General features: G+C 51.8%; 3 protein-coding genes across 4 annotated transcripts; 1 reads left to right on the top strand and 2 right to left on the bottom strand.

Annotated features, from left to right (window-relative positions):
- Nucleotides 1–767: 767 nt before the first annotated feature.
- Nucleotides 768–14,810, bottom strand: dgkd (diacylglycerol kinase delta). Of its 2 annotated transcripts, XM_030108239.1 has the most exons (31): nt 14,650–14,810; nt 13,337–13,447; nt 13,184–13,264; nt 12,984–13,088; nt 12,695–12,827; nt 12,415–12,521; nt 12,182–12,307; nt 12,001–12,103; nt 11,712–11,874; nt 10,462–10,570; nt 10,207–10,346; nt 10,012–10,096; nt 9,811–9,905; nt 9,597–9,696; nt 8,539–8,872; nt 8,115–8,264; nt 7,916–8,026; nt 7,711–7,786; nt 7,456–7,566; nt 6,715–6,811; nt 6,537–6,644; nt 6,349–6,462; nt 5,645–5,779; nt 5,334–5,512; nt 4,313–4,424; nt 4,075–4,167; nt 2,050–2,169; nt 1,828–1,945; nt 1,622–1,752; nt 1,363–1,481; nt 768–1,129 (listed from the first exon to the last, which is right to left on the bottom strand). In XM_030108239.1, exons 1-30 carry the CDS (start codon nt 14,785–14,787, stop codon nt 1,392–1,394), a joined length of 3,675 nt encoding a protein of 1,224 aa, XP_029964099.1. In that variant the 5' UTR covers nt 14,788–14,810; the 3' UTR covers nt 768–1,129; nt 1,363–1,391. The 2 variants fall into 2 exon arrangements, with proteins under 2 accessions (XP_029964099.1, XP_029964098.1); XM_030108238.1 differs by having other exon boundaries at nt 13,184–13,447.
- On the bottom strand, nt 8,155–27,140 carry sagb (S-antigen; retina and pineal gland (arrestin) b). The gene is made up of 17 exons (XM_030108289.1): nt 27,093–27,140; nt 26,948–27,008; nt 26,554–26,598; nt 26,240–26,439; nt 26,082–26,141; nt 25,885–25,952; nt 24,050–24,187; nt 23,866–23,948; nt 23,601–23,673; nt 23,316–23,453; nt 21,830–21,907; nt 21,699–21,713; nt 21,493–21,545; nt 21,323–21,332; nt 21,110–21,228; nt 13,646–13,652; nt 8,155–8,166 (listed from the first exon to the last, which is right to left on the bottom strand). The coding sequence occupies exons 1-15, from the start codon at nt 27,138–27,140 to the stop codon at nt 21,135–21,137; spliced, it is 1,164 nt and encodes a 387-aa protein (XP_029964149.1). The 3' UTR covers nt 8,155–8,166; nt 13,646–13,652; nt 21,110–21,134.
- LOC115400667 (complement C1q tumor necrosis factor-related protein 2) lies at nt 17,345–19,317 on the top strand. Its single transcript, XM_030108678.1, has 4 exons — nt 17,345–17,546; nt 18,034–18,114; nt 18,224–18,304; nt 18,383–19,317. Exons 1-4 carry the CDS (start codon nt 17,345–17,347, stop codon nt 19,315–19,317), a joined length of 1,299 nt encoding a protein of 432 aa, XP_029964538.1.
- Nucleotides 27,141–27,891: the final 751 nt, after the last annotated feature.

Consider the following 27,891-nt stretch of genomic DNA (forward strand, 5'->3'; position numbering starts at 1 on the left):
ACCGCTTGTCCACAATTAGACCGTCCATACCAGAGTCCACAGTCAAATGATTCTTAAAGCATCAAAACAGTGAAGAAAGGTTTGTGAGATTTCTTTATTTCTCTGTACATGATGCACTGACAGTGCTGACCTCCGGGGGGGATGAGGACGGGGACAGGGGGGGACGGGGGACAGGACACTCCTTCAGTCATACACACAGTGACCTGAGGTGAACAGATTATGACTTCTTGTGTGACCGACAGTAGATTTAAGGCTTCAACTATAAACAAGTAAACAACAACAACAAACACAGGATTGGCTCCGCCCCCTTTGGTCCATCGCGTGATGGGCGGAGCTTCTCGTTCTCTCAATCAGAGAATCTGTGGCAGCTACATGATTGGTCCAGTTGGACTTCCTGCTTTCACCTGATTGGTGGGTGGACAGACCAGCTGAAGTCGGTTCCAGGAGGGATCTGACCCAGTCTGAACCGGTCTCAGCAGACCTGAACCAGTCTGACCCAGTCTGAACCAGCCTGATCTGTTTTAAACTGTTCTAAACTGATCTGACCTGGTCTGAATTGATCTGATCCAGTCTCACCCAGTCTGAACCGATCTGAACTGGTCTGACCCAGTGGAAATTGATTTGAAATGGTCTAAACCAGTCTAAACTGGTCTGAACTGGTCTAAAAAAGTCTAAACTGGTGTGAACCAGTCTAAACTGGTCCAAACTGGTCTGAACTGGTATAAACTGGTGTGAACCAGTCTGAACTGCTCTGAACCGGTCGAAACTGATCTGAACTGGTCTGAACTGGTCTAAACTGATCTGAACTGGTCTGAACTGGTCTGAACTGGTCTGAACCAGACTGAACTACTATGAACTGGTCTGGACCACTCCTTACAAACAGGGTTTTGTGGTTAATGACGGACTTCTTTCAGGTTACACTGCCCAAGTCTCTGGTCCTGATCTGGAATGCATTGGATCTGGATCTGGATCTGGATCTGGATCTGCAGTGGCCCGTGATGCCCTGATGGGCTCCAGGTGAATTACAAGGCACGAGTGAATCATCTGATTGGTTCTTCTGTAGGTTTTCACAGTGAGTCCTGAGAGGTCAGAGGTCAGGGGTCAGGTGGAGCAGAGCTGGCATCTGTCACTAGGAAACAAAAAACAATCAAGACTGAGACAGACCAAAACTAGGTCCAGAACCGAAACAAAAAGTTCCAAACTAGTGATGTGGTTCCACATCTGGATCCAGACCCAGACTGAGCAAACTGACAATGATCCAAATCAGTTTCTAGAACTAGCAAACTGATCCATTGTTCACATCTGGATCTGTAATGGATCCAGCTCCAGATGTGGATCCTCCTTGAAGTGGACTCCACAGACCCTCAGCAGATGGACCGACCTTGTGGCCTTCAGGCCTCGCTGGCGCTGCTGTTCCTGTTCAGCTCTCGAATTCCCTGCAGGATCCGCTTCATGTGGCCCACTTTGGTCACTCCCAGGTCCTGTGCAGAGACCACAACAAAACCACAACCAGACTAGAATGAGACCACAATGAGTAGACCCTCCAAACCAGGAACCACCATCCCTCCATCCACCATCAATCAAATACCTCCAGCCCCCCCACCGCCACCCCCACCGGTACCTTCAGGTCTCTCCTCTCCAGGTGAATCAGTTCAGCTCCTCGGATGTCGTGTCCAACGAAGATTTCTTTATACTCAGTGAGACAAAGTCTGTCCAACCAGAGTCCAACTTCCTCTGTTCCCCACTGATGGACTGAGAGAGACAGAGACAGAAACAGTCAGAGACAGAGAGAGAGTGAGACAGACAGAGGGATAAAGGGACAGTTACCTGGTATGGACAGAGTTGCAGACGTCTCTTTGTTCTTGTTGTTTTTGTCTTTCATGAACTTGGGAACGAGACGAAACTTTGCACTTCGACTGCGCTTCGAGAAATCAGCCAGAGGACCCTGAAGAGACAAGAAGACAGACAGAAAGACACAGAGAGACAGACCAAGGTTTGTAGTTGAGTCTGCCTGGAGCTCCGTCTCATGATGGACTCTGGTGGTCTCACCTCGTGGTCCGACGGTTCGATGACGGGACACAACCAGGAGACATCGGCCAGCCGGCGGAGCTGCTGGGACACCGAGTTCAGAGCCGCATTCAACTGGTCCTGCTGAGGGGGGTCCAACTGCTGCAGAGAGACACCACTGTCAGGACCTGGACAAGGACCAGGACCAGCGCCGGGACTAAAACTAGTGCCAGAATGAATACCGTGACCAGGGCTGAGACTTATGCTGCGTTCACACCGGACGCGTCGCGGGCTTTGTCGACGCTTGGGACGCCTCGAAGCTGACGCCTGTGAAGCTTCAAGCACGACGCTTGACACCAGGTGGTCACAAAGCTTGCGACGCTCTTGACGCGCGTCAGTTTATTGGCGCTAACCCTATCCTTTCTATTCTTGTCTCTGTAGTGGTCTGACGACGTGTCATAAAGCTCGGGACGAGCGCACACAGCCACAATCAACTTGTCTTCCATTGTTGTCTTTCTTTTCCGGACTCCTGGTCCTGACGTGAAACGTAGTAACGTAGCACCGGAGGGATCGTCTCTGATTGGTTGACGCCCAGTGCCGAAGCCGACAGCTGCCGAAACCGTCAGGTAAATAACAAAATACCTCTCTGGTCTTTGGAAAAGAACCTTTGTTTTGGATTATAACTTGGAAGACCAATGAACGTTTTTGGGCCCAGCGGCAGCGCGTCGAAAGTTCAGTTTTCCGAACTCTCGAAACGCTTGAAAAGTCGACGCTCCTGAAGCGCCACCCGCCGCTCCACGACGCTCGTCCACCATAGACATTGCATAGAAAAGTGACGCTTGCGACGCGTCCAGTGTGAACGCACCATTAGACTGGAATTGGGACCAGGACCACTGCTAAAACTAGAACCAGTTTTCACGACTCAGATAAGAACCAGGATAAAGACCAGGAATAGTACTGTTACAAATTCCCTGTTAGTTCTGTTATTTTGTTATTGATGTTTGTTAGTTTTAGTCGGCCATCCCGTTCGGACAGCTATGGGGTCCTATTGAGACGTGGACGGAGCTTCTCTCCGGTGCTACGGCCGATCGCTTAACAGAGAATACATGTATGAAGAGAGTGAGTGGATATATGTTCTTCAGGCATATTAGTGGTCACGTTAGGCGAGTGTTATTAGCGTGTGTGAGTGTGTGTGTGTGTGTGTGTGTGTGTGTGTGTTTCAGTGGGCCATTCGGTGTATACATGCAGTTCTTTCATGCTTCAAGCTAACGCTAATTGGCTAGCTGTGCTATGCTGCTTGTGTGTATGTGGGATGCTACCAGGGCGAATTCGTTCAGTTGTTGGTTGTCTTAGCACCATTTGGTGATGATGACGCTTAATCCCATCGTATGGGACTGTTTATAACATTGTTAATTATGTGTTTCTTTATTTCTAATTCTGTTACAGAAAGCATTCATCATTCATCTATTCATCATCCATTCAGTTGTTGCTGTCAGTCCTTCCCCGCTATTAAAGAAGGATTAAAAGACATTCTCGGTGTCCATTGTCTCGCTAACCGGAGCAACCGTCGTGGATGGGCGGTTCCAGCATCGCCGCTCAACGCAGAATCCGCAATATTGACCTCCTGAAGCTCCACTTTCAGTCGCTGTTGCTCTCGGTGTGTCCATGGCGCCGTCGTGGGTGAAGTGATCCGGCTCAAAGGACCAATATTGCGGATTCTGCATTAACAGCATCTAACAAACATCAATCACAGAAGAACAGAACCAACAGGGAACCTGTAACAAGTACTGAGACCAGAACTAAGACGAAAACCAGAGCCACAACTACAACTACGACTGGGACTGGGACCAAGGCTGGGACCAGGAGCAGAACCAAGACCGAGACCTATAATCAGAGGCCAGACTAATCCAGGATCAGGGCAGGGCTGTAACACAGACCCAGACCTAGACTGAGAATAGAACCAGGACGGTGGAAAGGATCAGGAATAACTTGGTCTTACTTGGGCCCTGGTCTGACGGGAGATCTGGTCTGAGGAAAGACCTGGTCCTGGGACCTGGTCCTACTTACCAGGGACATGCGTCCAGCCAGCAGCAGCTGCGTCTCACTGAGCAGGACTTTGACGTTGACGACCATCTGAAGGACGACGGCACGGCTCAGAGCCTGCACACAAAGACCAGTTACTGTCTGGACCAGGACGGAGTCCAGCACAGACCAGGACGGAGTCCAGCACAGACCAGGACAGAGTCCGACACAGACCAGGACGGAGTCCAGCACAGACCAGGACTACACAGAAAGCGGAGCGTACCCCACAGTTAGTGGACTCGGAGTAAACCACATCCATGGCTTTGGAGCTGGCGTTGACGGCGTGAGCCAGTTCCTGTTCCAGACTGTGGTGAGACCGAGCCACCTCCCGGATGCTGAGGACAGACGGAGGGATGAAGGAGGGAGGGAAGGATCAACCCAACCGGACAAGTAGATGGCTGAACGGGTTAAATAATGGTTTAAATGACGGATGAATGGATGGACAGACGGATGGATGGATGGAAGGATGGATGGATGAATGCATGATGGATGGATGATGCTTGAATGGATGGATGGCTGGTTGGATGGATGGATGGATGAATGGGTGGATGGATGGATGATGGACGATGCTTGAATGGATGGATGGATGGAAGGATGATGGATGGATGGATGGAAGGATGATGGATGGATGGATGGATGGATGGATGAATGCATGATGGATGGATGATGCTTGAATGGATGGATGGCTGGTTGGATGGATGGATGGATGGATGGGTGGATGGATGGATGATGGACGATGCTTGAATGGATGGATGGATGGAAGGATGATGGATGGATGGATGGATGATGGACGATGCTTGAATGGATGGATGGATGGAAGGATGATGGATGGATGGATGGAAGGATGATGGATGGATGGATGGATGGATGGATGGATGGATGGATGGATGGGTGGATGGATGGATGATGGATGGATTGATGGATGGATGGATGATGGATGGATGGATGGGTGGGTGGATGGATGGATGGATGGATGGGTGGATGGATGGATGGATGGATGGTGGATGGATGGGTGGATGGATGGATGGATGGGTGGATGGGTGGATGGATGGATGGATGGATGGATGGATGGTGGATGGATGGGTGGGTGGATGGATGGATGGGTGGATGGGTGGATGGATGGATGGATGGGTGGGTGGATGGATGGATGGATGGGTGGATGGATGGATGGATGGATAATGGATCAATGGATGAAGGACAGATGGAAGAAGGATGGATGGATGGTTGTCGGGTGGATGGATGACCTGTGGATCAGCGCTCCAGCTGTCTGACCGAACTCTCTAACGAGGGACGCCTCGTCATCTGAGACCATCTCTGGCTGAGAGGAGGGGCGGGGCTGAGGGGGCGGGGCCTGAGGGGGCGGAGTCCGGGGACACTCGCACTTCTGTTTGTCCTCCCAGGACTTCAAGGTGCTCTCAAAGGCCTGCAACACACACACACACACACACACACACACACACACACACACACACACACACACACAAACACACAGAGTGAGGACCGCCACCCTGGGCCCTCAGTCCGGGTCTCGGTCCATCCTGGATGAAGGACTCACCCGGTCTCTAGTCAGGGTCTGGGTCCGGTTCTTATGGAGGATCTTGATGTAGCCTGGATCCTGGACCCAGGCCTCCCCGTCCACCTGGACTGGGACGCCCTCGTCACCCAGGATGGTGATCTTCACCGTCCGACACTGCGAGACCGGACAGGAGGACAGACAGGTGTAAAGACAGGCAGGCAGCCGGTCCACAGCCGGTCCACAGCCGGTCCACAGCCGGTCCACAGCCAGTCCACAGCCGGTCTCAGCCGGTAACAGCCGGTCTCAGCCGGTCTCAGCCGGTCCACAGCCGGTCTCAGCCGGTCTCAGCCGGTCCACAGCCAGTCCACAGCCGGTCTCAGCCGGTAACAGCCGGTCTCAGCCGGTCTCAGCCGGTCCACAGCCGGTCTCAGCCGGTAACAGCCGGTCTCAGCCGGTCTCAGCCGGTCTCAGCCGGTCCACAGCCGGCCTCAGCCGGTCCACAGCCGGTCCACAGCCAGTCTCAGCCGGTCTCAGCCGGTCCACAGCCGGTCTCAGCCGGTCCACAGCCGGTCTCAGCCGGTCTCAGCCGGTCCACAGCCGGTCTCAGCCGGTCTCAGCCGGTCCACAGCCGGTCCACAGCCGGTCCACAGCCGGTCCACAGCCGGTCTCATCCGGTGTCAGCCGGTCCACAGCCGGTCTCAGCCGGTCTCAGCCGGTCTCAGCCGGTCTCAGCCGGTCCGTACCTGGGCGATGCGGTGCTGCTGCAGGTTGATGACGCGGGAAACGGCCATCTGCATGCTGCCGAACACGGCCACCACCTCCAGGATCTTATCGTCGAACGACGGCGCCGTGAAGGTCTGAAACGCGACACCACAGGTCACATGACGCCGAGCGGCCAATCGCAGAGACCGCTCACGTGAGTAGCTCTTACATCGTCCTCCTTGGTCCCGCCCCAGAAGTTGGTCCCTCCGGCGTAGCTGGGGATGTTGAGCACGGCGATGCCCTGGAGGCGGGGCAGGGGGATGGGCCGGCCGTCACACTGCAACAGACGGAGGGTGAGGCCACCGGGCGGGGGAGGGGGGGACGGGGGGGACTCGGGGGGGGCAGACCTCCAGCAGGACTCTCTGCTCCAGGTTCTTGTAGGTTCTGTGCAGCAGCTCTTTGGTTCCCAGAACGCCGTACCACATCATGTTCTTGGTCCGACTCCTGAGGACAGACAATTTTTGTGACTTTTCTCCAAGTCCAGTTGATCTGGAGCCATAAAGAACATTTAAACTTTAAAGTGAGGCAAATGCAGCTCAGGAAGCGTCAGACATAGTTTTGATTCACATGCAAAACTATTTTTAGACTTGATTGTAACAGTTTTGTTCCTATTTTCAAGCACTTTTTGTTGACGATTTTCAAATTTTGGCCGTTTCAACCATTTTACCTCCTTTTAAGCAGTTTTGCATGTATTTTTCCAACCATATTTATGTTCTTCTTTTAAAAATTCTAGACAATTCATGGTTTTTTTAAGATGTTCTACCACTTTTTCCTCCATTTCTTGTGGTTTTATCAATTTTTCCCAATTTTACTTGAACCTTTTTTGGAATCTCTTTTGAACAGTACCGTGGTGTGTCACTATAATAAAAATAAGTTCAATGTCCATCACGTTTCATATTGTGAAAGCCTCATGGAGCCGCTGCAGAGGGGCTGAAGAGCCTCATGTGGCTCCAGAGCCGCAGGTTGAACACCCCTGGTGCAGACAAACTGCTTTTCTTTTCTAGTTTTGGACCAGCAGGGAACTTTCCAGAGAGTTCCAAACACTTTGGGAGTTTGTTCTCGGTGTGGCTTGCTCCGGCGTTTTCTACCTGCACTTCTCCGGGTGCTCGTCTCGCTTGTTGTTGAAGTCCAGGGAGATTTTGGCGTCCAGTCCGATCCCAAAGTAGTTGTTCATGACGCACTTCTCAGTGTAGCACTCCCTGACACACACACACACACACACACACACGCACACACACACACACACGCACGCACACACACACACACACACACACACACAAACACACACACGGCAGTTAGTACGGCCTCAGGTGGACGGGCGCTCTGGCGGTCCAGTGTCTCACATGCTGTCCAGGTCGCAGCCAAACGGATCAGAATTCACCAGGAGACGACTGATGACAGAGCTGCTGGACAGAGACCCTGAGACAGAGACGGACCGGACAGACAGAGACACACAGGTCAGTCTTCTGCAGACATTTGCAAACAGCGAGTACAGAGGACAGTGTCTCCGACGGGGACAGCGTCTCAGAGAGCTGGACAGCGTCTCACCAGGATAAAGGACCTTGGTGTTGAGCATCGGCAGATTTTCTCTCAGAGACGTTGAGCTGTCCAGCGAGAGACTTCCTTTCCTCAGTAGTTTCTCAAAGGGCGTCTTACTCCCTGAGGACAGACGGACGGACGGGCGGACAGGCAGGAGGTCAGTTTGAGAGGACGACACCGAGCAGCAGACGCCCGGGTGACCTCTGACCTGAACGGGAGCAGCGGTGTCTGGACGCAGACTGCAGGGACACTTTGTCCTCCTCCGCCTCATCCTCCTCGTCTTCCTCCGTCAGACCCACGTCTTCCTCAGAGTTCAGGGAGAAAACCTGCTGAGTCTGAGCATTCTGCTCGTCCACAGCTGGAGGAGACGGAGACAGGGACAGACAGAGGCCTTCAAATCAGGGACATGTGGACTCAGAGTGAAACCTAAACACTAATTTATATATTTGATGCTTCCAGAGTAGAAAGAATACTGAGAGTGACTGATTCATCTGACTGGAAAAATCTCCTCTGACCCTGGTTCTGACCCTGGTTCTGACCCTGGTTCTGACCCTGGTTCTGACCCTGGTTCTGACCCTGGTTCTGCAGGTTACTCCTGTGGCTCTGGTTCTGCAGGAGCTGCACAGCCTCACCTCTCTCCGTGTGCTCGATGATCTGTCGGATGGCTTTCTTCAGACTGTTGGCTCTCAGCATGAGCTGCTCTCGAGGTCTGAAGATGGCCGCCGCCGCCGAGGAAGGCGAGGAGGAGGAAGAGGAGGAAGAGGGGGGGGAGGGGTTGACCCGAGGGGAGCAGGATGGCGGAGCAGGAGGTGGAGCAGCAGGCGAGACCATCCCCTCGCCCTCCTCCACCTCCTCCACGATGGTGGGTGGAGGAGGAGGGGGGTTTGGAGGCGGGGCGGCGGAGGCCTGGGACTCTTCATTCAGAGTTTTCAGCAGAGAGTCGAGCTTCTCCTTCAAGACGCCGCACTGACAGGAAGACATGACTAACATGAATCATCCAAATAAAACTCATGACTCATCAAAATAAAACTCATGACTCATCAAAAAACCAGCATGACTCATCAAAATAAAACTCATGACTCATCAAAAAACCAGCATGACTCATTAAAATAAAACTCATGACTCATCAAAAACTAACATGACTCATCAAAATAAAACTCATGACCCATCAAAATAAAACTCATGACTCATCAAAATAAAACTCATGACTCATCAAAAACCAGCATGACTCATCAAAATAAAACTCATGACTCATCAAAATAAAACTCATGACTCATCAAAAAACCAGCATGACTCATCAAAATAAAACTCATGACTCATCAAAAAACCAGCATGACTCATCAAAATAAAACTCATGACTCATCAAAAAACCAGCATGACTCATTAAAATAAAACTCATGACTCATCAAAAACTAACATGACTCATCAAAATAAAACTCATGACCCATCAAAATAAAACTCATGACTCATCAAAAACCAGCATGACTCATCAAAATAAAACTCATGACTCATCAAAATAAAACTTATGACTCATCAAAAACTAACATGACTCATCAAAATAAAACCTATGACTCATCATAAACTAGCATGACATCAAAATAAAAGTCACGACTCATCAAAAACTAACATGACTCATCAAAATAAAACTAGCATGACTCTAAACCCGGCTCGGCGGTCCAGCAGGACTCACCTTCCTGGCCATGGTTTCAGACTCCTCCCAGTTTTCAGTATTCTTCTCGTAAGCTTTACCAACTCGAGCCACGAAGTCTTTCACCGTCTCACAAAGAACTCTGGACAGAACAGAAACAGGGTCAGCGAGCGGCCCGACCGAGACAAGAGGGGGACTCAACAGGTCCGATCGGGACCGGACGGGACCGAACGGGTCTGCAGAGACCGGGTCGTACTTGGCAGAGGAAATGACGACCGAGTGCTGGTCCGACGTCAGGATCTTGGACAGGTGAGCCGCCACCGAGTCCTCATAGGTCAGAATCTGTTGGACCTGGACCAGAGGGGGAGACAGTGCAGTTAGCTCCAGTGTCCCATGTCCCTCCAGGTCTCCCGGTCCAGGAAACACCAGGGACCCCTGGGAGACACGCGTCCTCTACCTCCGAGTCCTCGCTGCAGTCTTCAGTGACGGTGGAGGCCGAGTGCTGCCGGTGGAACTTGGTCTCATAAACCATGATGCTCCACCTGAGGACCAGAAGACAGCCGTCTCACTGGGTGTTGCCTGTGGAGCGTGGGACCGTTCGTCCCGCCCGTCCCGTTCGTCCCGCCCGTCCCGTTCGTCCCGCCCAGGTTACCTGTCCAGCATCTTGGTGCTGGCTCGCTCCAGCTTCTCCAGGATCTGCGGCAGCTGCGTGTCGTCGTCGCAGGCCGAACCCCAACCCAGAACCCGGGCCAGATCGTTACCGGTCCCCAGAGGGAGGACCCCCAGCTGGCACTGCAGGAGGAGGAGGAGGAGAGGAGGAGGAGAGGAGGGGGAGAGGAGGAGGAGAGGAGGAGGTGAAGAGCAGCAGGAGCAGGAGTGCCTGGAGGAGCAGGAGCTGCAGTCTGACCTGTTTATGCAGACTCAGAGTGTCGATCTCCGATAAGACCCAGCCGACGCTGCCGTCTCCCCCGCAGACCAGGATCCTGAAGGTGTCGAACTTCTGGAAGAGACGCAGCCTGGGGAGCAACAGGCAGAGCAACAGTCAGCAACAGACGGAGCAACAGTGGGAGCAACAGGCAGAGCAGCAGAGCAATGGATGAAGCAACAGTCAGAGCAACAGTCAGAGCAACAGTCGGAGCAACAGTCGGAGCAACAGTCGGAGCAACAGTCAGAGCAACAGTCAGCAACAGACGGAGCAACAGTGGGAGCAACAGGCAGAGCAGCAGAGCAATGGATGAAGCAACAGTCAGCAACAGTCAGAGCAACAGTCAGAGCAACAGGCGGAGCAACAGTCAGAGCAACAGTCAGCAACAGTCAGAGCAACAGTCAGAGCAACAGGCGGAGCAACAGTCAGAGCAACAGTCAGAGCAACAGTCAGCAACAGTCAGAGCAACAGTCAGAGCAACAGTCAGAGCAACAGTCAGAGCAACAGTCAGCAACAGTCAGAGCAACAGTCAGCAACAGTCAGAGCAACAGGCGGAGCAACAGTCAGAGCAACAGTCAGCAACAGTCAGAGCAACAGTCAGAGCAACAGTCAGCAACAGTCAGAGCAACAGTCAGAGCAACAGTCAGAGCAACAGTCAGAGCAACAGGCGGAGCAACAGTCAGAGCAACAGTCAGCAACAGTCAGAGCAACAGTCAGAGCAACAGTCAGCAACAGTCAGAGCAACAGTCAGAGCAACAGTCGGAGCAACAGTCGGAGCAACAGTCAGAGCAACAGGCGGAGCAACAGTCAGAGCAACAGTCAGAGCAACAGAGGGAGCAACAGGCGGAGCAACAGGCGGAGCAACAGTCAGAGCAACAGAGGGAGCAACAGGCGGAGCAACAGGCGGAGCAACAGTCAGAGCAACAGGTGGAGCAACAGTCAGAGCAACAGGCGGAGCAACAGTCAGAGCAACAGTCAGAGCAACAGAGGGAGCAACAGGCGGAGCAACAGGCGGAGCAACAGTCAGAGCAACAGTCAGAGCAACAGGTGGAGCAACAGTCACAGCAACAGGTGGAGCAACAGACGGAGCACAGTCAGAGGAACAGGCGGAGGAACAAAAATATTACATATTGCAGAATGAAAAACAACAAAGCTCAGGTGTGTGTGTGTGTGTGTGTGTGTGTGTGTGTGTGTGTGTGTGTGTGTGTGTGTGTGTGTGTGTGTGCGCGTACCCCAGGTGCGGCCCTCCGTTCATCAGGTCGAACACCTGCGCCGGGTTCAGCAGCTGCTTGAAGCGCCGCAGGAATTTGACGCCCTGGTTGTCTCCGCTCTTCGAGTTGACGAAGACGAGCAGCGGAGACGTGACGGAGGGAGGACAGGACGCCTTCCAGAAGCCTGGGGACATTCAGCACTTCATCAGGACGGACATGTCAGAGGACAGCTGTGGGCTTGGTGGACGTGGTGGTGTAACGTCAGTCTGCGGCAGCAGGGGGAGCCGCTGAGTCTCCGTCGGCGTCTCACCGTCGGAGTCGATGCTGTTCAGCGCCGTCGGAGGGATGACGGACACTTTGCACTGTCCCAGAGGACACTTCGAGGACAGCTGCTCCTTACAGCCCGAGTGCACCTGCAGGACGGAGGGACACGCTGACACACGAACCAAACACACCACAGGAGGACACACGTGCACGTGCGTCTGTCTCACCATGGCTTTACACCAGAGACACCTCCAGTCCTGAAGACGCAGGACGCTGCCGCATGTCCTCTCACACACAAGACACTTGGCAGACACCGGAAGGTTCCCCTCCAACCACTGATGAGGCATGGACACCTAGGGACAGACAGAGGACAGGAGACAGGTCAGAGGTCAGGAGACAGGTCAGAGGTCAGGGGACAGGTCAGAGGACAGGAGGCAGGCGGACATTGTGTGTTGCTCACCCCGTCCTCGTCCTCTATGATGTCCTTCCCAATAGAAGACAAAGTTGTCCACTTACAGTTGTTGGTCGCTCGGACAGCACAACGTTTGTGAGCCTTGAACTTACACACTGCAACACACACACACACACACATACACACACACACACACACACACACACACACATTTTCTTAAGTACTGTACATGTTGTCTATAGTGTGTAGCAGAGTTGTGTATCTCCACAGTGTGTAGTAGTATCAGTGTGTGTAGCAGTATGTATCAGTGTGTGTGGTAGTTATGTACCTTCACAGGACAAGCCGTGGCTCGTGACCCCTGACAGGGCCTCTCTGCACACGTTGCAGTACGTCGGTCGAGCGTGAGAACAGGCGAACCAGTTGTGCATCCCGCTGAAGTGATCCATGCTGTACTGAGTGGACTGACACACACACACACACACACACACAGCAGTTAAGGCAGTTATAGTGGTGATGATGGTAGTTACAGCAGTAGTTATGGTAGTTACAGTGGTGATGGTAGTTATGTTAGCTATGGTGGTGGTGGAGGTAGTTATCTTAGCTGTGGGGGTGGTCACCTCGTAGTTGTGTCTGTTCTGCACGCTGCGCAGCGCCGCCATCCACTCCTCCATCTCCTTCCTGTTGTCTGCACACAGAATGAGACGCCTGCAGGGAGTGATGACCTGGAAGAGACGGACAGGTAACCAGGTTAACCAGGTTAACCCAGACACTCTCTCTCCTCAGTGTCTGCAGAAACAGGACGTTGAGTGAGACTCACTGTGAAACTGTTGTTGACGTTCTTGGTGCTGGACTCGGCCACGCTGGCGTCCGTCAGATCCACTTCGTCAAAGATGATGGACTGCAGACACACATCTGGACACATCAGGACAAGAACACACCAGCAGGACACGCCTGCAGACCTGGTCCTCACCTTGGCGGTCTGAGCGTAGTAAAGAGTTCGTCCTCTCAGTTTGAAGTATCTTCTCTTCCAGCGCTGGAACGAGTTGGTCTGTTTCTGCAGGTTTCCCTCCTTCAACACCGTCTGAGACACACACACACACACACACACACACACACACACACACACACACACACGCACACACGCACACACGCACACACAGTTAGTGTTCAGTGTTTCCATACAATCTGCAGCCTGAAATAGAAGTCGCGGTTTCCCACAAACTTCCTGTGACGCAAAAGCCTCTGCTGCCTTCAGGTACAGTCAGAGACCATGGGAAACAACAGTGCTATTTAAATCAAAGCGTTCTATGGTTTTTAATGTTTGTTTTTTTATTTTATTTTAAATTTGATTTTACTTCCATTATTGAAATCTGAAGGATTAAAGTTTCAGACCGGGAGGACTGAAGTCTCCTCATTAATAAACTACAGTAAGAGGAAAACTTCTGTAATTCCTGCAAGAACCTGAAGCATTCAAACAGAATTCAACTTTGATAAAATTAGAACCACTAAAAACTGATCCCGCACCACGGTTCTACCGGACCGGGACCGGGACCAGCATGGTCCTGCTGCCGGCTCTGGGGTCTCTCCCCCGGCCTCTCGCCTGCCGTCGCGCCGGACAGACGCCCACTTCCCCCGGGTGGGCGGCGTGAGAAACGGCGGTGTTTCTCTGAGGGCCCGGTCCGGTTCAGATCCCGGTTTGTTCCGGTGTCAAACGATTCGGACTAAACGCCTCGGCTGTACCTCCGGGAGCCGGTAACGGTCCGCCCCCTCCCGCCCCGGACTGCTCTCCCAGCCGTGGCCTGGCAGCGGCTCGGTCCAGACTCCGTTCAAACTTTAGCCGGTTTAAAGAAACCGTTACTTTGATCGACTCCCCCCTAAAGGGGCCGGAGCGGAGCCGGGCTCCCGGCCCGCACGGCTCCGCTCTGCCGTTCGGCCGGAGCCCCGGTGCCCGGGGGGCTGCGGGCTGATTTAAATGCCCCCGGTTTGCCAGCGGGCTGGAGGCGCAGGTCCGGTAACGGAGCCCGAGCGGCGCGGAACAGCGGACCTCAGCGGACTGTGGCGGGACTCGGTGGGTTCGGGTCGCGCCGGAACAAAGGGCGTCCCCGCTTCCCTCCGGGGGGCGCCGGGCAGGTCGGTGCGCCGAGACCCGGGACCAGACCGGACCATAACGGTCCCGGAGTGAAGCGGCGCCGCTCGGGGCCGAGTGCGGCCCTCCCCCGCTGGACCCCCGGGCCGGGCTGCGGACCCCGGGGCCCGGGCCCGGGCCCACGACCCCCGGCCTACCTTGCTGCGGATCTGGCCCGACGTGGACACCTTCCGGATGAGTTTCTGCGGGGTCCCGGGCTCCTGCTCCGGCTCGCTGTCCGATGACTCGTCCGGGCACCGGGAGGTGGCGGACTCCGGTCCCCCTGCCTCCGCCATCCTGTCACCAGACCCCCGGAGGGAAGAGCGAAGAACAGCGACCCCCAGCGGCGGAGAGGGCAGGCGGTGCGGCGGGCTGCAGAGGACCCGGAGCGGGGGGGTGTCCTCCAGCGGTGTCTCCTGGAGGTGTCCTCATGTCCTTCGGACACCTGTGGTCAGAAAGTTTTGTCTTTTTCCAGATGTGACTCACAGTTTTCAGGACAAGCGGTAACATCTCACACTCCTCAGTGGAAACCCGCCCGATTCTCAGCTTCTGTAGAAACTCTTATTAAAACCATCAAACTATTGTCTGAGAAATAAAGAACGTGTTGAGAGACAAAGGAAGCGGCCATCTCCCTGCAGACGGCGCAATCAGACAACCGAATCATCGACCCAGATGGACTCTCCAGTAAGAGTCATCCCAGAGAATCTCTTCAACTTTCCCCATATGATGCAGTGAACTGACACCGATCAATACTCCTCCAAAGGGACAGTTCACCAGTGATGATCACTGATCAGTGATGTCCAGTGAGACTGAGCCTCTCAGAAGACATGAACTATTGATATGAGTGCAGTGAACAATCTTTTATTAAAATGTGGACATTTTTACGTTTGTTTTTGCTTCTTGTTTGTTCTTCTTTTATCAGCCTGCCCAGTGTGATCCTGTTCAAAAGAATCCTGACCGGCAACACTGTACTGAAGTGTCTTCTGGTGGATGGATGATCAATGGATGGATGATGGATGATGGCTGGTAGATGGTGGATGGATGGATGGTGGGTGGATGATGGATGGAGGACAGGTGGATGTCCCCCCTCCTGGTTCCCAGACTCCTTCCTGGTTTCAGATTTCTGCTCTGTGATGTAAAGAAGTCAGCATGATAACTCACTGCTATTGTAGAGCCTGAGAACAAGGTCAACACACACATCACACACACGCACGCACACACACACACACACACACACACACACACACACGTGCACGAAACTAGAGCTGCTGCTCACTTTCTCAGAGTGACACCTGATACACACATAAACACTGAGACACACAAACTGAGGGAAACACACACACACACACACACACACACACACACTCACACGAATACAGAAACAGAAACATACTTCCAAAACCATTGTCTGTCAGCCCTTTATAAAACCATTGTCTGTGAACCCTTTATAAACCTCCCATCCATAAACATTTTATGAAACCATCATCTGTGAACACTTTATTAAACCACTGTCCTTGAGCACTATTAAAGCTATACTTCAACATTTTGGAAAATTGGCCCATTTAGCGCAATTCCTTAGTCATTTGGAACAGCATACTTACTTTTTTTGTGAGGGCGAGCTCTTGTTTATTCAGAGGTGAGTCGGGGAAGGTTTTCGGGACAGACACAATGGAAGTGGATGGTATTTTTGTTCCCCCTCGTCAAACTCATCAAATACACAATCCAACAACCCCAAAACACTTTGGTGGACACGTTATAATCCACACATTCACTACACTGTGAAATATTAATGCAAAATTATCAGATTGAGTTGTTTATGCAAAGATTGCTAAGACGGAACTACTTACTAAACATGGCGCCTGGGTGTAGTGATCTCAAAAGAAAAAGTAGTTCCCAGTATTTGCTTCAGTGTCGTAACGCTACAATATTATTTGTTGGTGTTCCACAGCGTAGTGAATGTGCGGATTATAACGTGTCCACCAAAGTGTTTTGGGGTTGTTGGATTGTGTATTTGATGAGTTTGACGAGGGGGAACCAAAACCATCCACTTCCATTGTGTCCGTTCTGAAAACCCTCCCCAACTCACCTCTGAATAAACAACAGCTCGCCCTCACAAAAAAAGTAAGTATGCTGTTCGAAATGACTAAGGAATTACGCTAAATGGGCCAATTTGCCAAAATGTTGAAGTATCCCTTTAAACTTTCATCCATGAACTCTTGTTTAAACCATTGTCTGTGAACACTTTATAAACCTTCCATCCATAAACACTTCATAAAACCATCGTCTGTGAGCACTTTCTAGACCCATGGTCGGTGAGCCACAGGTCCAGGATGTTGGGGCGTCTCTGGTTTCAGGAACTCTGCCGGATTTGACCCCCTGGTCCCACAACGCCTTGAAAAGAGCTCAAAGGAAGTGTGTCAGCTATGAAGGTCAGCTGTGTGTGTCTTTATGAGTCTTTATGTGTGTGTGTGAGGTCGGTGTCTTTGTATTATTATTTCTAATGCATAATCTGACCTCAATAGCCCCCCAACACACACACACACACACACACACATGCACACACCTGGTGGGCGGAGTCCAGCTGTTTATTAGTGGCACTGGGAGCTCCGAGCTTCAGACTCCGGCACACGTCCATCTGGTGAGTTGATCGAAAAATCTTTTTGCTTTTCTCAGGTTTTTTGTAGAACAGCGTAGAACCAAACCACAGAGGGGACTGAGTCTTCTGATGATGATGATGATGATGATGATGATGATGATGATGATGATGATGATGATGATGTCGTCTTCTCTCGCTCTCAGATCATGCTGTCTGCTGCTCGCCTCCTCCAGTTGGGGGCGCTCCTCCTTGTTGTCATGGAGACGTCCAACTCGATACCCCCCCAGGACTGGAGCCCCCCAGTTTCCTCAGGGGACTGGAGTCCCCCTATAGACCCTGAGGACTGCCAGAGGATGCTGGAGTCCGGGGTCCCTCCAGACCAGATGCCCTGGTTCTGCGCCTGCTCACAATGCAGCGTTCCGGGTCCAAAAGGAGAGCGAGGGGACCGAGGACTGCCAGGTACAGGACCGTCCCACTTCCTGACCCGGATCGGGACAAAAATCACATATAGGACGGACCCAGATTCTGACCAGATCAGGAAAAAGACCAGGCATGAGAAATACCCAGATCCTGACCCAGATAAGGATGTGGACGCTTTCGTCCAGAACTGTGGTCTGCAAGGTGCAGAACCAGCCCAGATCCTGATCCAGATCAGGATGTGGACAGGTTGAGGGGACTGTGCTTCATTAGAATCAGGATGGGAGGATAACAGAGTAGGTCTACCAGAGGACCAGTAGGACAACAGGGTAGGTCTACCAGAGGACAGAGTAGGTCTACCAGAGGACCAGTAGGACAACAGGGTAGGTTTACCAGAGGACAGGCTGAACTACCGGAGCACAAGTGTCCTGAAGCACAAGAGACCCTCCAAGTGTCCAGTCTACTCTGTGTCTTCGGTCCATCGTCTGTCCCCTGCTGGCCCTCAGCTGTTGTTGTCTCGTCCCACCAGGCAGCCCCGGCAGTTCTGGACGGAGAGGGTTGACCGGGTTCAGAGGACCGCCGGGGTTTGTGGGCAGACCTGGAATCAAAGGTGAGCAGCTTCTGGGTCTCTGAGGGTTCTGCTGGTTCTGAGGGTTCTGCTGGCCCCGTTGGTTCTCTGGGTTCTGCTGATAACTTTTCTGGATGTCTTCAAACTCCAGGACAGAAAGGAGACTCTGGAGAAAAGGGACATCGGGGTCTTCAGGGATCAGTTGGACCCAAAGGAGCAGGAGGATTCAAAGGTGATGAGCAGCAGGTCTCTGGTGGGTCCGTCCCCCGGGTTCTGGTTCTGGTTCTGACACGCTTTGTCTGACCTGCAGGTGAGAAAGGTGAGCAGGGCTTCGAGGGCCGTCCAGGAGACCCGGGTCCCAGAGGAGAGGACGGCACCTGTCCAGAGAACTGTGAGTCTCTGATGGGACCCCCGGGACCACCTGGTATTCCAGGCCCCGTCGGACAAAGAGGCCTGCATGGTGATCAGGGTCTGCCAGGCCCCCGAGGACTGAAGGGGGACACGGGAGTCATGGGTAGTCCTGGTGTCCCAGGAGCCTCGGGTCAGAAAGGAGAGCCGGGTTCCCAGGGGGACTGCAACTGTACTGAGGGAGCAGGAGGGGCCCCGGGGCCCAAAGGTGCCAAGGGGGACAGGGGGACCCAAGGAGACCCGGGTCCTCTGGGACAGACAGGCCCCAAGGGGGACAAAGGAGACATGGGTATGATGGGTATGATGGGTCCTCCGGGGCCCTGCATGCCCGGGGTCCAGTCCGCCTTCTCGGCGGCGCTGACCAGCAGCTACCCGCCGCCCGGCGCCCCCGTCGCCTTCGGCCGCGTCCTCCACAACGTCCTGTGGGGCTACGACCCGGAGACCGGCCTCTACACGGCCCCCGTCAACGGGACCTACGTCTTCAGCTACCACCTGACGGTCTACTCCAAGGTCCTGGTGGCGGGCCTGTTCCAGAACCACCGGCCGGTGGTCATCACCACGGACCCCGCGGCGCTGGGGACCACGTCCCACTCCGTGGTCCTCCACCTGGTCAGGGGGGACCGGGTCTGGATCCAGGTCAAGGACGCCAACACTAACGGCATGTTTGCAGGACCGGAGACCAGCAGCACCTTCTCCGGCTTCCTGCTCCACCCGGACTCCTGCGACTCGGGGTCCCTCCGCGGACCCATGCCCCCCGTGGAGGAGCCCGAGGACGGGTACAGCTGGCCCCAGACCAGCACCCAGGAGTCCCTGCTAGACCCCACAACAGCCCCGTAGACCCACCCAGACCCCCCAGACCCACCTGGACTCTGAGCTCCAGTCCTACAGAGGACTGGAACTCAACTAACTGATGAACCAACTAACCAACCAACCAACTAGACAACTAACAAACTAATTAACTAACTAACCCTTTGAATGGAGGAGCTCACACTGTGTGTGTGTGTGTGTGTGTGTGTGTGTGTGTGTAGATGTTTTTCTTGGAGTTCCTGATGAACCTGTAATAAAACACAGACATTAAAAACCTGTGGATCAATCGATGTCTGTTATGAAGAGAGGTATCTTCTCAGGAGAACTGAACTTCTGATGCGACTGAACACTGAATAAACATTAAGTCACTTTTACATCCCGAAGCGTCAGAGGGCCTGCTGAGGGCCTGGTGTTGTTTTGAATGAATAAAAGCTGAAGATGATTCCGACTCTTTAATGAAATGAACGAAAGTGCTTCAAAAGAAAGAAGAAAAAAAAAACTGGAGCTGAAGTGGTTCAACAAGGATTACAAACAGAACCTCAAACTGAGTTCAGACAGTCAAACACAATGATATGAAGTGAAGAGAGTCGCGCTGATGGTGAGCAGAGTGAAGTCCAGAATTTATTCAAGGACCTGTGAATGCAGAAGGATTAGAGCAGGTCGTTCTGCTGGAAAATTATCATTTCTGCAGTTCAGGTTCTACAAACAGTCTGATGGCTTCAGATCTATGAAACCGTGCCAGGAGAACCTTTACATTTAGAGTTTGTCTAAGTTGTGTAATAAATATATCTCCACTAAAACCTAACATTTCAGAATCTCAACATGAAGCCAGTTTTAATGAAGCCTTTTGGTGAGAAATACAATAAAACGTTCATGAAACCGTTCATCTGTAGATGTTTACCCTCTGCATGTTTTCTACAACCTCCCCCTGGCAGCGTGTCTGATGCTAACGCTAGCTAGCCTTCATCTCAGCGTCCCGGACAGTCCAGGTCTCAGGGCTCTGGAGAAACCTGCTCAAAATCTTTGGAGTTTTCATCATTTGCTCAGTGGTTTGGTGAGCCGGGTTGAAGCCGCATGTGGCCCTGGAACAGAACCAGCAGCGCTAACAGAACCAGCAGCGCTAACAGGACCAGCAGCGCTAACAGGACCAGCAGCGCTAACAGGACCAGCAGCGCTAACAGAGCCAGCAGCGCTAACAGGACCAGCAGCGCTAATAGGACCAGCAGCGCTAACAGGACCAGCAGCGCTAACAGAGCCAGCAGCGCTAACAGAACCACCTGGACCATGTCCTCTGAAGACCACAGGTTGTCCTCACTTCTCATGTTTGTGTCCCAGATGTATGGGAAAAACCAACTGAGACAGGAGGGGGGACCAAGATAGCTCCACCCATGGCTAATTGTGGGGGGGAACTAACTAAATGAATGAATGAATGAATGAATGAATGAATGAATGAATGAATGTCTCCTGGGTTGAAACACAGACACAGGTTTTTTTATTTTTCAGTCTGATATTTTTATTCCTCTGATTCAGAACCAAGTTTCACAACAAAACATCTAAAGAAGCTTCAGCAGCTCAGAGCTTCACGGTCTGCCTGTCCCCCGAGGGACAGACGGGACAGGGACAGACCTGAGGGACAGACTAGGTGGACAGAGGGAACAGGGACAGACTCAAAGTGGGGGACACTGAAGTAAAAGAACACGTGTCTGTTGTCCCGCGGCCTTATGATCAAAGCTTCTGATGACGGACAGCGTTCGTCCAGCAGGAGACATGAGGGACAGACTGAGTTTCTCCAGCAGGTGGCGCTGCAGGAGACATGAGGGACAGACTGATGGGACCATGTCTGCCGTTCAGGCCTCAGTGGGGGACTCGTCATCGTCTCCAAAGACCACACCCTTCAGGTAGGACCGCTTAAAGTCCTCAAACACCATGTCGTCCACGTCACTGAGGACAAGAGGACACAGAGGACAGGTTTGGTTCTTGAGTGGCAACAAGACAGGAAACAACAGAATGGCCAAGAAAATGAGAAGAAACTCACCTGTCCGACACTGGAGACACACACGCACACACACACACACACACACACACACACACACATACACACACACACAAGATGAGAAATTTAAACAAACGCAAGTCAACAAACACAAAAACATTGTTTAACAGATGCAAAATTTGTGTGTGTGTGTGTGGGGGGGGGGGGGTTACCTGGTTCAGGTTTCGGATGCATCAGCTTGAAGGGAAGTTCCAGAGACACATCACTGTATAACACACACACACACACACACACACACACACACACACACACACACACACACACACACACACACACACACACAGTTCAGGGTGTGTACATGTTTCTCTCAGGACGGTTCTGAAGATGTCAGCTCTGCTGGATCAGTTTCTGAACATACCTCGATCCAACCGTCCTGTAATTGGACACCAGCATCATGCAAAGGGACAGAAAAGACATTGAATGAATCTTTCTGAATGTCCAGTGACCGGAGTCTTCCTCGTCATGTGACCTGTCACAGCTCCCACTCACCCAGAGGCGATCATCCTCAGAACCATCTTGTAGGACACCAGCATCCCCTGGACCTCCTTCAGAACCTCCTGCTTCACTCTGAGGGACGGACGGACGGAGACAAGGAGAGACGGAGACAGTGAGACATTTAAACAGCGAAACATGGAGAGACAGACAGAGACAGTGAGACAGAGAGACATTCAAGAAGAGACGGAGACAGTGAGACATTTAGACAGAGACAGTGTCAACCCAAGCAGACAATCAGATGGCTGAATGGGGTTAATTAATGATTTTAAAGATGGATGAATGGATAGACAGACAGATGGATGGACAGATGGATGGATGATGGATGGATGATGCTTCGATGGATGATGTTTCATAGATGAATGGCAGTGGTGGGCGCAGTCCGCTAATCAGCTAACCGCTAATTAGCGAAGCTAACATTTTCATTAGCGGATTAGCTGTTCAGCTAACTTTGAAAAACATTAGCGGACTAATTAGCTTCCGTTAAATTTCCACGTTAGCGACTCTGGTTTCCGAGGGTACTTGAACGCCTCTCGAACGTGCTTCCTTTACTGTGCAAAGTAATGAAAAGTCTCTTCTCTGCTGTTAAAAAACACCGAAAATTGTTTCGAAAAAACATGGATTTTGTAATGCATATAACTCCCGATCCGTTTGCCCGATTGAAACGATTTAAAAACTGTTAGAAAGCCTCGGAACTCAAGATTCCGGGGATATTTGAATGACTCGCGTACGTGCTTGCGTCATGGCGCGACGTCAACAAATAATCCCCTATGTGCTCTCGGCGCTCGCGGAGAAAATAGAGAGGAGCAGAGCGGGCGCGCTGCAGAGCGCGAGCCGCTCGATCCGATACTCGGTGTGCGGCGCTGCAGCTTCCGCGCGGGCGCGTCCTGTGTGAACCAGGCGTTAGCGGTTAGCGGTTATTGTTAGCTTCAGCTAAATCTTTTAGCAGTTTATCGGTTTAGCGTTATCGAAGCTAACTTTTCAGTTAGCGGAAGAACGGTTATCGAAGCTAACTTTTTGGTTAGCGGAAGAACGGTTATCGAAGCTAACTTTTTGGTTAGCTGTGCTCACCACTGATGGTTGGTTGGAAGGTTGGTTTCATGGATGGGTTGACAGATGATGGTTGGATGGTTTCATGGGTCAATGAATGAATAGATGGTTGGATGGTTTCATGGATGGATGTTTGGATGGTTAGTTTCATGGATGGATGGATGATGGTTGGTTGGATGGACTGAAGCACAGAGCTTCAAGCTAACAGCTGGTCCCTCAGACTGTCCCTCAGTTGGACCTGACATGTTTCAACCCATGACATTTGGACCTCATATCTATAATAATATAGATAATATTATAATATTATTATAATATCAGCTGCCACATACCGATGATGTGCTGTTGCAATAGTAATCCTGTGTGTGTGTGTGTGTGTGTGTGTGTGTGTGTGTGTGTGTGTGTGTGTGTGTGTGTGTGCGTGTGTGTGTCTCACATGCTGGACGAGGCCAGATTTGTGTCCTCGTGTTTGAGGCGTCCGTCCAGTGCGAGTCCCCTGCGTTCCTTGTTGTGAGTCAACAGAGGATAGAGTGTGTAGATCTTCTTCAGACTGGTTCCAGAGGGAACGGAATCACTGCAACGCGTGCGCGCGCACACACACACACACACACACACACACACACACACACACACACACACACACGGCTTCAAGTTCCTTCCTGTCATCTCCTGACAAACTGTTGTGTTGTGTAGTTTGTCCGGTGTACAGACACACACTCACCTGCTCTCCTCTTTGGCCACAGATTTAACGTATTTGTCGTTTGAGTAAAGAACAACATTGGTCACCTGCTCCACTGAAACAAAACAACACAAACAACATGTCAACAACACAAAAAACTAACGCAAAAAACAGCCAACAACAGAGCAAACCAGTCAGCAACACACAAACTGTCAACAAAACAAAATGGACAAATGTGGACATAAGCTGACAGACATAGAGGTGGAGACAGATGTGGACGGACAGGGAGACAGGCACGTCTTGTCACCTGACACGCTGATGTCTTTGATGTTCCTGCTGGACGAGTTGTTGATTTCAACGTGGACCTCGATGGGTTCTCCATGATAGAACGTCTGTGGGGACAGGCAGAGACGGAGACAGCTTAGAACCAACCGGGCCGGGCCGGAACCGCTCCGCGTCTCACACCGGGTCCAGTGAGGACGGCTCGTCCCACCTCCTTGGACATGCTCATCTTGACGTGCAGCGGTTTGTCCGACATCAGGAACTCGAAGGTGGTTTCAGCCACGGGGACGACCTTCCTGTCCTCTGGACTGAACTGCACCTTCCTGATGCTGAGACGGACACTGCTCCTGCACCCCGGGGGGACAGGGGACGGACAGAGCGCCATTCAAGACACGGGATTTTACAGAGAAATAGCAAGCGCTCAACGAGCCGCCTGAGAAAACCAGGCAGAATTAAAATACAAATACATACAAACAATTAAAATACAATGCCTTCCAAAATTAATAATACAAACAATAATTCCAAAATTAAGATGCCATTCTGTGGAACACTTCCTCTATTTTTTTGTACAACTGGAAATGGAATGCAGAATCAATTTTATTGCTGAAAAAAGTCACTGATTACAGGGTCCATAGCTCTACTTCATGATCTCTGTACAGTAGTTCTTAAGTTCAAGATGGCGTCCAAAATGGCCGCCAAATGTGGTTTCTTGTCATAATATGACTACAGTTCCACACTGACTGATTGTTTAATAGCTCCATATGACCAGTTTTATTTAAAAAATGACCAGTTTTGTTAAAAATGTTATCAGAAAGTTCACATATGTTTTCATGGGATGTTTTTACCCCATGAGCTGAGATTTTTTAGGGAGTTACAAACATAAGGTACAATGTTATCTGTACTTCAGCAGGAAGATCCATCATCTCAGCTGTATTGTTTGAAGTCAAACAGGAGATTTAGGAGTAGTTCCAGAACATTAATAACAATGCATTGGTTTTATATAGGACTTTTCTGGACACTGAAAGACACTTTACATTGCATTATTCATTCTCTCCATACTGGGTGGGGGGAAGCTACTACTGTAGGTAGACTGACGGAAGCGAGGCTGCCAATCAGCCCCTCCGACCACCACCAACCATTCACTCTCACACTGCTTTCATACAGGGTGGGTGCAGTGTCTTGCCTAGGACACAACAACAGTTTTACGCCTGCGGGAGCGGGGATCGAACCGCCACCCTTCCGGTTATGAGACGACCCGCACTACCATCTGACCTACCTACCGTCACCCCATTCTTCGACCCAAGAAAAACACACATTTAGCTTACTGAAAGAGTTATGGTCCAAAACACAAGGAAAAGTACATGTGGCGGCCGTCTTGGATTCCATCCTGAATAACCGCTTTTAACCACAGTGGCTTCAAAAGTCAGGAACACTTGAATTCAGCGCCGTAAAATTAGACAGTAAATGTCAATCGGAACACGGCGCTTCACGTTCCTGCTCAGCTGAAAATGCCAACATTTCTCTGACCTGATCCCTGGGAGTCATTTTCCTTTGTCACTGGTCGATCGCTTCTTAGCTCAAAATTCATGGTGGAAACTTCCTGTAATTCATACCTTTCAGATCTCTCCTGATAAAAATGAATAAAACTATAAAACTGGTCATATGGAGCTTTTCAATCAGCGTGGACCTGCAGTCAAATGATGGCAAGAAACCACGTCTGGCGGCCATTTTGGACGCCATCTTGAATTTAAATACTACTGTACGGAGATTAGGAAGTAGAATTATGAAACCCAATAATCAATTACCTCTTTGTTCAGCAATATAATTGTTTCTGTCCCCCACGCTCCCTGTCCCACACACATTGTCCCCATCATGTCTGTCCCATCATGCTCTCTTCCCTCTGACTCTTCGACACAAAGGCTCATCGTGCCCCTCATGCCCCTGGATCAGACAAGGCTGGGACAAGAACAGACCAAGACCAGGACCAGGACCAGGACCAGGACCAGGACCAGGACCAGGACCAGGTCTTTCTCGTATCACTCACTGTTTGTTCATCTTCTCATCCTGAACGTCTCCACAGAAAGCTTTGACTTCAAACTCCACTGCGCATTTCTGTCAACACAACAGAGGGGAGAGAGTGAGACAGGTAGACAGAGAGAGAGAGAGAGAGAGAGAGAGACAGACAGAGAGAGACAGAGAGAGAGAGACAGAGGCAGAGACAGAGAGACAGAGAGGTCCTACCTTCCCCACGTCAGACGGTCCGGGCTGCAAAGCCACTGAACACGGCAGGTTGTCTGGAAACTGAGACACAAACTGGAACTTTAACTGGACCTGGCCACAGGCCCTGAATCGGACCGGGTCCTATTCCTGGTCCTGGTCCTGGACCAGACCAGACTCACCTCGAAGAAGAAGGGGTAGGCGTTGTCCCCCAGCTTGCGCAGCAGCTGGCGCTGGATGCGGGTGTGGGTCAGCTGCTCCTTGTCCTGCAGCTCCGGGTAGACCTGCCGGGTCACCATGAACAGGTCTCTCCTGAAGTGGACGCCCATCACGTCCACGTCCGGACGGCCGTACACGAAGGTACAGGACAGCATGACGTACACTGGAACACGCACACGCACATCACACAACAGAGGGCAACGCCGGGCTGACTGGGACACCGGACCTGGTTCTGGTTCTGGTTCTGAACATGAGCGGAGGCTTCACACACTCTCACCTTTCCTCCCCTTGAGCTGCACGGGGTCGATCACGACGACGCCGTCTGTGAACACAGAGCAGTGGCGTGGAGTGAGGATGACCGCCGGCGAGGAACCGACTCCGATCAGAATCGATCCGATTCGGATTTACAGATAAAGAACCCGACAGAGATTATTGAACGCTGGACGAGCAGCGGTTGACAGATTAGGGTTCGGGTCTCATTTCAGAAACTGCTTTGTTAATCCACCCTAATCCTGCGCAGGGTCACCGAGCGCCAGAGCCACGCCCAGCTGACCTAGAGCGAGGACAGGTGAGGACAGGTCTCACTTCCTGTCTCCTGTTATGGTTTGATTTTCTCTCACTAAAACGTGTTGGTTTGATTTTCACACCCTGAGGAGCCGGTTTCCACTCACCCACTGGGTCCACAAAGTCACAGTGGTCCACGAAGTCCCTCCGGGCCATGTAGACGCCCACCTGCAGGACAGACATCCCTGGTCAAGGACTCAGAGTGTGTGTGTGTGTGAGTGAGTGAGTGTGTGTAATCTAGAGAGAGCTCACCGACTTGTCGCGTGACAGCTTCTTGTAAACAACATGTTTCGGACTCATGATGACTGAAATAAAGAAGAAACCATTAATGTTTCACCTGGTCATGACATCACTTCCTGTTTTACCAGGTCATGATGTCGCTTCCTGTTTCTCAAGGCCATGATGTCATCTGGTGATGAAGTCACTTCCCGTTTCACCTGGCCACGATGTCACATCCCATTTCAACTGGTTATGAAGTCACTTCCTGTTTCATGATGTCACTTCCTGGTAGTGGTCTGTCTTTATCTTCTGGAATCTTCGCAGCCAGAAGTTCTCTGTAACTCAGAGCCTGCTAACCGTAGCTTGCTCAGCTCCAGCTCCACCGTTTGAATCTCTTGTCTAGCTTAGCCTAGCATTAGCTTAGCTTTAGCTTAGCGTTGGTGATGTCTTCGTTGTGGTTTTCCGGCTCAGTGTGTTTGTTTTCTTTCTCCTTCAGAGAGAGCGGTATCTGGAAGGCCGGTTGATGAGACATGACGACTAGAAGTACCAGAAATAACAGGACGATGTCCCCCGGTGTCTCCTCCGTCCCCCTCCGGTCCGGTCCAGCCCACTCTAAAGACAGGAAGTGCCGCGCTGTGGGGTTTGACTCGGGTCTCTTCAGATTGGCTGTAGAATTTCTCTGGAGGTTTTTGCAGACGGCGATCCCGGACTGGCTCCGGACAGGATGGCCTGCGTCACAGACGGTCAACGTCTCGGCCACAGAAAACACCAAAAAACAGAGACGACGACACAAAGCGTGCCGATAAGCTGGGAGGCACCAGGAGGAGGTAGT

This window comes from Salarias fasciatus, chromosome 14 (genome assembly GCF_902148845.1).
Source record: "Salarias fasciatus chromosome 14, fSalaFa1.1, whole genome shotgun sequence".
Taxonomy (NCBI): domain Eukaryota; kingdom Metazoa; phylum Chordata; class Actinopteri; order Blenniiformes; family Blenniidae; genus Salarias; species Salarias fasciatus.